Source organism: Euprymna scolopes, chromosome 29 (genome assembly GCF_053919585.1).
Source record: "Euprymna scolopes isolate OS-2025 chromosome 29, ASM5391958v1, whole genome shotgun sequence".
Classification (NCBI taxonomy): domain Eukaryota; kingdom Metazoa; phylum Mollusca; class Cephalopoda; order Sepiida; family Sepiolidae; genus Euprymna; species Euprymna scolopes.
Window position 1 is genome coordinate 78,704,752 of NC_136510.1, and position 11,701 is coordinate 78,716,452.

The 11,701-nt window shown below is 36.8% G+C and overlaps 1 protein-coding gene across 1 annotated transcript in view; it reads left to right on the forward strand.

Moving 5' to 3' along the window:
- The first annotated feature begins 5,163 nt into the window (after positions 1-5,163).
- The window catches only part of LOC145252738 (uncharacterized), a 34,674-nt gene continuing 28,136 nt past the window's right edge, over positions 5,164-11,701 (forward strand). The window contains exon 1 of the mRNA XM_080112605.1: positions 5,164-11,701. This exon is cut by the window's right edge and continues 925 nt beyond it. Within this exon, the coding sequence (XP_079968731.1) occupies positions 8,671-11,701 (3,031 nt within the window). The 5' untranslated portion in view covers positions 5,164-8,670.

An 11,701-nucleotide genomic window follows, 5' to 3' on the forward strand; every position in this document is an offset into this window, starting at 1 on the left:
CACACGTTGACGGCAAGCGACGGTGAACATGTGGGCGGCAGAGGTCTGGCAAGGCATACCGGCGTAAGAAGGACGTGTAGTCAGGTGGCGGCGTGAGAGACTTTTAAAGCTTGTGTTCAACACGGCAGAGTTTTGTTAAGCACATGTTGTGAGAAATTTATTCTCCCATAATTTAGAACTCTGCAGTGCGGAAAAATTGACACAACAATGAAAAGCAAACTTACCAGGTTGATGCAACTGGTCGAGCCTTTTTATCATTTGTAAAAAAGCTCTGCGTCATCAAAGCCACTCTTTCCAGTCTATTAGGTAAACTTCTGATGAAGTGGCAGTTTTTTCTTCTTCTGCGATGGTTTTTGCGGTTTCTTGCTTAGAGTCCAAAATTTCCATGTTCCTTCAAGACGCTGATATTCCATAGAAGTAGGAATCCCAATGTCAGCTGGCCTTGTCGGTGGGGCATTAGAATACGCCGACTGCCCCCCTGCAGCGGGTAAAAGTCCCTCAATGGGGGTCCTCGATATGACCTTAAACTATATCCAGTGGTGAGGGCCCCAGCTTGTGGGCTTTGGGGAGTGTGGAGCCACTCTTTAATTACCATTGCTCCCAGGTCCACTCCGACCCGGAGTGGTAGTACCTGTTAGGATCCCAACTATGGGTTAAATAGAAACCGACGTGAAAACAACAAATATATTCTATTAAAAATTTTTCTTCAAAATCTTTGGATTCGGCATTAAATAACCCGAAAAGGGTTGATATGCCGTAAAACAAAACCAACCAACCAACCAATGTCAGCGTAGTTGCTGATTTAAAAAGACGATATTTTGTCTGGAAGGAAAACCTAATGAGTTAGATTAAATTTGTCTCACAGTGCTGAGACAAATAGGGACTAATTCGCCCTTATATTAATGAAGCCATCGAAGCTTCGATAATAAACGCAAACTAACGTCTATCGTGTTAGGAAGCTAGTCAGGAACTGGCTTTCTCCGTTTGAATTCCCTGTGCATGCGCGAGGTAAAAATTGAAATCAACCAATCAGAAAGGCTGTAATCAAACAAGGCATCAATTCATATCAACCAATCAATATTCACCTTTCAAGTTATGCAATTTTTGACAATGTCTGTGCGAGAGGAACTGTAAAAACAAAGATGCAGGTGTTGTTTGGAAAAGTAATAACAGTAATAACTCGCTTTTGTTGAAACTGAAAACAAAAAGCAGATTTGAATTTTTTCCGATTGTTTGTCTCCTTGTGACTGTTTCATTCACAATGCGTTGGGTCCGAGTGTTGAAATAATGTAACGACACTGTTTAAGAAGAATAACGACTACGTTACATTATTAGTTTAGGAATTTTTTTTTTGTATCTTGTCCAAAAGGGAGAAGGTAGTGGTTGGTGCACTAGCTGAGTTTTATTGTTCGGTAGGATGAAATGTCATAGATTTTGTATAATGCACCTCCAAAAAAGTGAGGAAAGGAGAGAAACGGTAAAATGAAATTTATTCCGAGAGAAATACAGAGAGGTAGGTTGGTAGATAGGTAGGTAGGTAGGTAGGTAGAGAGAGAGAGAGAGGGGGGGGATAGAGAGAAAGGGTTAAGAAATGGGAAAAAGAAACTTATTTAGAGAGAAATACAGAGAGAGAGAGAGGTAGAGAAGTAGAGACAGAGAGAGAGAGAGAGAGTGAGAGAGGGTTGAGAAATGGGAAAAAGAAACTTATTTAGAGAGAAATACAGAGAGAGAGAGGTAGAGAAGTAGAGACAGAGAGAGAGAGTGAGAGAGAGTGAGAGAGAGAGAGAGAGAGAGAGAGAGAGAGAGAGAGACGGTTGAGAAATGGGAAAAAGAAACTTATTCAGAGAGAAATACAGAGAGGTAGAGAATTAGAAAGAGAGAGATAGAGAGAAAGAGAGAAAGTAATTCCTTCTATTAAAGGAGGAGGCAATACTTGGGAGGATGGCTTCCTGAGACAAAGCAGAACCATATCATGGCCTTCGAAGCCAACACCATACTCAAGTCTGCGTAGGGAGACAAGTGTGTGTACATGGGGGAAGGGTACTACTTATGACACTAGAAAAGAAAGAAAGGAAGAAAAACATTAAGCAACAACGGATTTTGCGCCTTGCGGAAACGAATATTTATTTATTGTAGCAAAAAATAACAGATGGTTGCAAACCCTCAAAAGGAGAGAACTTCTTGGGAAAATTGCTGACAGGAACCTAATGAATTGGTGGATATATATATATATATATATATATATATATATATATATATATATATATATATATATATATATATATATATATACACAGAAAAATCTTTATGATGTATGTACCCGTCACAGAACAAACATGTCATAATCCAAAAGTCATATAAATTGATCAAGTATTTTCTTTTATATAGAGAAAATCATTTTTAAACGATTTTAGACGATTAATGTGAAATCGTTAGCATCACAAGACTGATCTCGCAAGTTTTAATTATTGTAGTTATCTCCGCTTGTCTTTTTCCAAGATGGCAACGCGAGATAGTTCCTTTTTGCTTACTCATAAATTTGATTTTCTTAGTTATAAATGAAACTATTTGATCAACTTACGTGAATTTTGGAATATGTCATTTTCGTTCCGTGATGAGTACGTATGTACGAGACTCGTTTGAAAAGTAGAAGCTTCTATTTTTTAACTAAAAATGTTGAAGAGCTACAAAGACGGAAGTGATATCAGTAAAACGGTCGACATTTTTTGCTCCATAATTTATTATTCTACAAAGTCAGCACGATTCTCAGTGCACTTTGCTTCTGATGCACGTTCATGACAGGAATTGCTTTCTTAGAGTCTCACACTGTCAGTCATGAATGCATAAGTTCAGTCATCATAACAATGCAATTTGCAATCCCCTTTGATCCATTCAGGTAGAATATAAAATAGGAGATGTTACTTTTGAAACGCCTGTCATATAAACATTTTTCTGTATTTTTGTTTGTTAATTAGATTGAATATTTTTTTTACAAGTGAATCACCACTTATCAAGGCCCGAGGGTCACTTGAGGATAAGGATTAATGAATGTACGGTGGTCACCGGGACAACAGCGTACTAATCGTTAGTGGTGGAAATTAGGTATAATTTGATTATTTAACAAAAGCTTGTTTACATTGGATTTGAAGACGACCATATTGTAGCCAGCTGGAAAGCAGGGCAGCAGGACAGAATTCCACCAGCATGTAGTTCTATAAAAGAAGCTTTTTCATTGAATCTGTGTTTAGATTTAGGCACAAATAGAGAGTGGGGGGAAATTATTAATAGTGGTTTCAACTAGCTGAATAAACATGTTACATTAAATATAAACACTAAGAACATATCCAATTAGTTAGAAAAGTAACTTATCTTGCCTTTGATAACATTTATTTGTTCTATGTTTGTTTTGTGACAACTTTTTCGAATCTATGTGTACAGTAAAACAAACCCCAAATATTTATAGTTAATTCACTTTATTTGAAAAAGGATTACTGCAGCTAAAGTTTATCGAGAGCGGAAGTTTTTACATTTTTAAAGACTAGTATTGTTTTAGATTATGTTTTTAAAACAAATACTAGTAGAAACCCACCTAACAAATGTTGCAACAACATTTATTGAATGGGTTTCTGCAAGTATTTGGCTTGAACGATTAGACAGACTCCAAAGATGTGATCCCTTTCATATCCGCCATTTTCCTTGTTCTCACGTAACACACGGCACTACTTGTTTTTTGAAGTGAATAAACGCTTTCAAATGAGTTTAAGCACTAAAAGAACTTATCCAGTTAGGCACAGGCAGAAGAGTAACTTATCTTACCTTCGATAACATTAAACAAACAAATAAACAAACTTTTAAAACCAGTACTATATTAGATATTATTCAATAGAGAATTGGCTCTGTAATAATAAATACGAAATCTGCAGGAATTAAAATATATTGAAGAGTATTTTACGACCGGGCAAGGCCAGGCGATCTCCCCCCTCCCCCACCCTTCAGCTAGTTTACAAAAACTTCAAACTTATATTAACTGCTACCTTTTTTTTTTTTTTTTAATTCTAATTAAAAATCAAAGAGATCCGAGTTATATACCATGTATGTGAACTCTTCATCGTCTACTTTATAACATCTAAGAAAAATGCAATTTTACCCAATTTTTTGTAAAAATTACTTTTACAATTAAATAACTTTCTACTCGATTAATTTTCGTAATTTTGGGGTGCATTACTATTTTTGCCATGATAATTAATTACGTAATATTGTTTTTTTTTTGTTGTTAAAAACGACAAATTAAAAAAAAAGAAAATCGATCCGCCGACTCTATCATAACAAGCAAGCACCAGCAGCAGCACCAGCATCACACACATAAAAAACAATGAACATGTGTTTTCATTCAATTTTAAAGTTACACACATAAATAAAAATGAAAATAATCAACGATTACTATTTTTTAAAAGAAAATTTACCATCGGCCAACAAAAATAATATTAATTCCGCTTTGTTTTGAATATAAGTGACTTTAACCATCAGAAACATATGTTTTAAAGTTAAATATTGGTAAAAGGGCAAAGGGTCCTAAAATGTGATTGTTTTACTTACGACGAATCGAAAAATTAAACATTAAAATAAATAATATTTAAAATGAAATTAAATATCTAATATTATACAACGAAATATTTAAATTGTTTTCAAAATAAAGTTTGTGATTATATTTCGCTCTGGATATTAAAGAAAAAAAAATCTGTATTATCAATATAAAATATGACTACGCGAAAGGCGTTTCGTCTAGTTAGTGATTCCTTATTACCGTTTCTAGTTTTTGGTTTCCCAATTACCTGTAGCTTCCCTCTTGCTCTTTTCTCTTTCTCTATCTTGTTCCCCCTCTTTTTCTTCCAGTCTCTTGCTTTAAATAATACTCTTTTTTCCTTTATCTTTTTCTGTCTTCTTCTTTTTTCCTCTGCTTCGCTCTCTCTCTCTCTCTCTCTCTCTTTTTCTCTCCTTCTCATTACTTCTCTTTTTCTCTCCATCTTCTCCTTTGGGTCCTCCTCCCCTCTCAAAAAATCAAGTGTTTCCACACGCCCACCCCTTCGTTTGTCTGGAGGTTTGTCTCCCACTACCACTCATTTACCACCCCCTCTCTCTTTCTATGTTTACATTCTCCCTCTCCTCCTCCTTCCTCTATTATGAGGTTAGGTCAGACGGTACTGCTGGAGACAACCAACATGGCGCTGATGTGTTTTACGGGCCGTCGTTGTCACCGACTGGCCATCATTTGGCTGGTCTACCGCCCATCTTAAATGCAGACACGTAACAACAGTGTCCAGGGACAAGCGAGGACTACCTGGGGTTGTATATTAATGGCATTTAGCGCTGGATTACCACGGAACCCCTTAAAAAACGAACAGAGTCGATCGTATATTTCAATGTCGGGATCCCTTGAACACAAACACACGTACGCATGCACGCACTAGTATCAGTGTGTGATGAGTCGGAATTCTTTATTTCCCTTCTACAAGAACCGCGATGATGATGGAGCATCTCTTTCGTCTTGCAGGAAGGTAGTGCCCAAATTTTATGATAGAGATAGAGGAAGGATAACCTGAACCTTTCTCTGCTCTGTTTCTACCTCGTTTTTTGTTCTTTTTGTATATATACTTGGAAAAAAAGAAGGGGGAAAAAAAGGCGATGTAATTCTTGAAACCGACCAGGATAATTTTTGGCCTACACTACAGGAATTTTGTTGTTGTTGTTGTTCAGTATTGGATATATTTGAAAACCCCCCCTCCCCCAAAAAGGGGGAAAATGGTTCCTTTCTTTACTAATATTATTACTACGACCAAACAAAAACATTATTAAACAAGCAGAAACGTATTAAAACGGAAAAAATATTCGAGGTATATACCCTTTCTTTAAGAATAAAAAAAAAAATAAATAAAAAAAAAAAAAAGGAAATAGATTTATTTTCGAGTGAAATGAATTACCAAGCTGATATTCTCCAAGACACATTTCCATTTCATGGAATTTGGAATTCTAATGATACTGCTCTCTTTCTTCATATCATCAAGTGTCATTCGTAATAGCAGGGATACTAGCATTTTGGTAAAATCTTCCTAATTTTATATGTAATATATATATACATATATACATACACACATTAGGTACACATTTGTTTTAATGTTGCTCACTACATAGCAAGTAAGCTACACAAACGTTTATGCTTCATTTAAGTCAATGATATTTTCAGGCTAGCTGCGAAATTAAACATTTTACTACCATTTTATAGAAACATATATATGGTTCTTGAGTAAGTCCCATTATTTATTTATTCCAGCTAATTGTTTTTATTGCATATGTCAACCACTCAACCAGTCCAGCCTATCGTTTTCTATTTTAATACTGACGTTTTATTTAGTAGCTATCCGAAAGTAAAGTTTATTCGATGTCTTCAGTTTGTACGCTAAATATATTTTTTCTATCTTTAAACTTTAAAACTACTAGTTTCTCGTTCCTATATAATAATAATAATAATATAGCATTTTAAAAGTTGATAATCTAGATTTAAAAAAATAAAATTTTCTTCTCTTTCACCTTTATCGATTTTGATGTATTTATTTATATTTTTGAAGATAATTGTAATTTACTTATTCGCCTCCTTTTTGGCACACAATTCAACCATTCAGTATCTCTATTTTTATAATATTTTAATATTGTGTGGTTATTTCAAGAAGAAAAAAAAAGGCAATCTGATCAGGTTTTTAAACAATAATATAAACATAAAAATCTATTTAGCATAACTTTTTTTTCTATTTGCAATTTTTTTTTCTCGTATAATTTTGTGTTTTGAAACAGATATGAATATTTGAAGTAGATAAATCGAATTCTCTTTCAGAAGAGTGGATTTTCTTATATATATATATATATATATATATATATATATATATATATATATATATATACTTTAGGGGGGAAATATATGAACCTAATAGTGCTCAATTGTTTGAGAGAAGAAAACCTATGAGCGGTTTATGATAAAAACAACAAACAAAAATTAGCACAAACAAGACATAAACACTTTTTTTTCACCGAGGTGCACTCTCACGGCTAGAAACTGCATTAATATATATATTATTCATTAATATATATATATGTAAACTGCTGTGTAAACAGATTAAAACAATTTAAAAATCAGATTGAATTAATTTTAAATATCTTTCGTCTAATTACTACAAAAACAATTACATGTGGTTTATTAAAGTTCGTGCTGTTCCAGTCATTAAAGTTATTATTAGATATTAGACGAACAAAGAAACAACATTACATCAACAAGAACAAACCTTTATTTAGTTAAGAAAGAAGAAAAGTACCACGGAAAACTAATGATTGTGATGAAGGAGAATGGAAAGTTTCTCTTAAAACTGCTGTCGTATTCTTTTCACTGCTGGGTTTCTTTTCGATTTTTATAAAATCAAAACTCGAATAAATCAATCCCTTAAATTTTTATATAAACAAGTATTTTAAAATACGTGTTTTTTTTATTATTAAGAAATAAGTCTTTATTATTATCATTATTATTATTATTATTTTACATAATAAAAAAAAATGTCTTGCCTTTTAGAGTTTGATGTAAGGTTTGTGTCGTGAACTGCTAATTTAAGATTCACATCTAAGAATCTTGAATTTAAAAAATTATATATATACACATGTATATTCTAAACAAATTTGATTTTTGTTTTATTGTTTAGCACTGGATAGGGCAACTGACCAAATAATTCACAAAAATTCTTATTAAGGTTTCTTAAAACAGATTCCCACTTTTTATCGTGTCTAAAAATCTGGTGTTACAGCCATAACAGGTTTTTAAAGAGAATCCAATGCAACAGTTATGCTATATGCGTGTGCACACGTATGTATGTGTATATATGTATGTGTGATGTGTTTATATATGTCAACAGATATTTTTAATAAGGTAAATTATAAACCTGCAGTTTTGTTAGAACTCTGAAATATATATCTTTACAGCTATTAAAAAAAACAAAAACAAAACATAAGCCGGTTCTTTTTGTAAGAATTTAAAATTCGTTTTGTCTTTTTCCGTTTACACAATCTATATAACTTTAATGTAGATATCAATTTTCGTGAAAAAACTCTACGGAAAGAAAAAGAAATATTAATGGGGTTTCTTTTCATAATAATTTTCATTTTATGATGTTTATACGAGGTATTAATTATTTTTCTGTACTATAACTAAAACACATCTACATAAAGCTACCCTTTAAAAAAACAAAAAAAAAAATTAACTATTTAAAAATATCAAACAACTATGAAAGCAGAGAAAAAACATTTCTTATATTTTTATTGCGCATTTTTTATGATATTTCACGTTCATATTTAAGATCTAATATAATATATTCCTTTTTGAAACCCAAACTCTCTCTCTCTCTCTCTCTCTCTCTCTATATATATATATATATATATATATATATATATATATATAAATGCTATTCAGAATTTTGAGATGTCTTTTAAACAAAAAAGAAAACGCATAAAACAAAAACTTTTAAAAATCTAAAAAAAAAAAAAATAAAAAAAAAAAAAAATAGGGAGAAAAACAAAGTTTCCTTTCCCCAAACCACTAAAAGACATTTTTATAATTTGCCAAAAAATACCAATCCTATGGACACTATAACAGTTGAACGCCCTTCACTCTTAAGAACTTGGAAAACCACCTTCTCACACCTGTGTACAGGTGTGCCCCTATCGACTAAAATGTCATTACGGGTTCGGATTGACTTCCCCCAAAAGACAGTATTCGTGCTGGGAATAGTCCTCTCGATATTCGGCATAGCGAGTATCATTGTGGCCGTTGTCGGCTTCAGTGAGAAAGTATGGGGACATTATCTCGGCACTGGATTATGGTGTGGCATATCAATGTTTTTGACGGGTCTCAGCGGTGTGGTTGCTGGCCAACTGCGAAGGCCCTACATTATCAAAACCTATTTGATTATGTCAGCCATCGCAGCATGTCTTTCTGCCGTGATGATAGTTCTATCAGCTGGCGGGTTGGACTATAACAGTAACTTCTACAAGCACAGTTTCTCACATAAAAAGTACCCCAAAGAGTCCACGACAATCATACATATCTTCTCCCTCTGCCTGGCCATCTTTGGTTTTGGTGTCTCCCTGGCCTCAATAGGCGTCTGCATCAAATATCTATTCTTCGAAAAGGCCAACAGTGGTTCCTCGCACCAGAACTCTCGAGAAATCCATAATCTAATGTGCACTAGCAATGGAGGACGTCTTCGAGAATCTCCTGGATTGCGTACACCTCTCAGAGATCACAGCTTTACAAGGTCGACAGCTCCTCGGGAATCCACGTCTAGCCGTACTCCATTGCGAGAGAGTGAATCTGCTGTAGCGTCAAGTTCACACACGACTCGTTTTCATTCTCCCCGCCATAGTCGGTCTAGTAGTCATGGCAACCAACCTACCCACGCTTCCTCCTCGGACGCTTCTCGGTTTTTAGCCTTGGAGCAATCTGGCTCGAGGCGGGAACAGCATTGTCAGGAACCCCGACGGGAGCATATTGACCTTGTACGGCGTATGGCAGATCACGAGATGGGAACGCCTTCATCAGTCCGGAGTGATTACTCCCAAGGATCATATGTAGCAGCTGTGGAATTGATGCCAGCTGCCGCATCGGATATTCCCCCTCAGTACGATGATTTGACTCCAAATATATTCGGAGAAGATGAGCTCCCACCTTACGAGGAAGTGATTCGGGAGCTCACCGACAGTAGTGATGGTGAGACAGCCAGCGATGTTGATCTGCATCAGGAGCGCTACGTCAACTGCCCCGTCGCTTCTGATCCACCACAACCATCTGCCGATGTACCACCAAAATTAGCTGTCGTTGCTGCTGCTGTCCTGTGCAAAGATGATACCCAATCGCACCGACCCATGTCCTTTGTGCAAAGCAGCTCAGCTCCCCCATTTCCGACTTCTGTCATCGACAAACGTAAAAGTGAACCGCAGATGTCGAAAAATCTCTGCAAGAACATGGCCAATGATAAATCTATAGGAATGCACGGCTTGAAAACTTCTGAAAGCCATGCTGGAAATCTCTTAACATATACTATCGCACCAGATGCTACAACAACAAGTGGTGGTGGTGGTACTAGTAAGGTACCGAAGACAGTTGCTGAATTATCTGCAGGTCATAATCCACAGGGTGTAACTTACCATGACTTTTCCGGATCGAACCATAAACACTGTAACCATTGTCCCTCTCATTCAGTTGAGGACAAGTCTGTGACAGGGCCTCTGAAGTCAAGCAAATCCAGTAATGACGGGATTAAAACTGATCGGGAGTATATCATTCTTCAGGACTCTTATGAAAACTGTCCCCCAAACAGGGAATCCTCTAACTCGGATCTCCCACCAACTGGTTCTCATTTCTCACCACACTCTTCCAGGATATCATCCCCAACCAAAGGTTCGTTGCTTCCTTCATCTCCGCTTCATGGGGAGCAGACGAGCCGATCACAAAATAAAAAAAGTCACTCTGCACACCTGTTGGCCAAGTGTGAGCCGACAAAATTATCGAGTAGTAGTACAACGCCTGAGAACATGGATAATCCTCGTGGTCGATCAAGTTCACATTCAGAACGCAGTGGTGTCAAACTGGTGCCGCTACCGAAAGATGTCTTGACGTCAGGCGGTCGATCTAAACCGACGTCGTATTACAATCGAAACAAACGAGAACTTATTCTTCCTGCCAAGGAATTTGATCCCCTGCCAGCGAGCATGAAAGTTGCCGAAAAAATGTCCCTGATGGGGGGTAGTCCTGAAAAACATCGGACAAGTAGTGAGCTTGTTCATTCACGCAGTAAAACCTCCGACTGTTCCCAGCACAAATCTGATAGTAAGCATCAAAAGTCTAAAGACGAAAAATGCAAAGACGCACTGTTGGTGTGCCGGCCCAAAGCCAGGATCGATGGCGCCAAAAGTGGAATGGTAAGATACAGCTCTGACCGATCACAGCGTAAATTCAGCACGGCTCAAGCCGAAAGGATGCATCAATTTCGTTGGTCAGACAGCAAGAAACGCAGTCCATTACCCCAAAAGCTGCCCTCTGCTGTTCGTGACTGGGAACCAAGTGACCACTCCCAGCAGCAGCAGCAACAACAGAAAATTGTTGCAGACTTTTCTCCTGCATCTATTTTTCAGTGTCCCCCACAATCAACAAATCTGTTACGCAACCATGACATCAAGAAGGTGTCTCCCTCCCTGGGGCGCAAAGGAGTCAGTTCTTCAAATCATCTCTCTTCCGGTAAAAGCACGAATCCTCGTGACGAAATTCATGTGGCACCGGAAGATATCCTCAACATTCGAAGCAAGCCTGATCGTGACGGATCAGCGTTTGCTGCGCCTGGCAATGTCTCTCCAGAGGTCCGCTACGTTCCAAGGTTGTTCCACAAGTCTCCGCAGAAGAGCTGCACTAGCACCAAAGAACCTTCACGCATAGCAACCGTGGTGACTACAGTGCCAGCCACATTGGCTAGCCATTCTTCGGCCAGCACTTCCACCGTCACTTCTGCAGACAGTGAGGAAGATGATCATGACGATAGCGAACCCATCTATAGTAATGACCCGCCACATCGTGAAACTCCTTCAGCCCCACCTCAAATGACGGCTTCAATTTCGG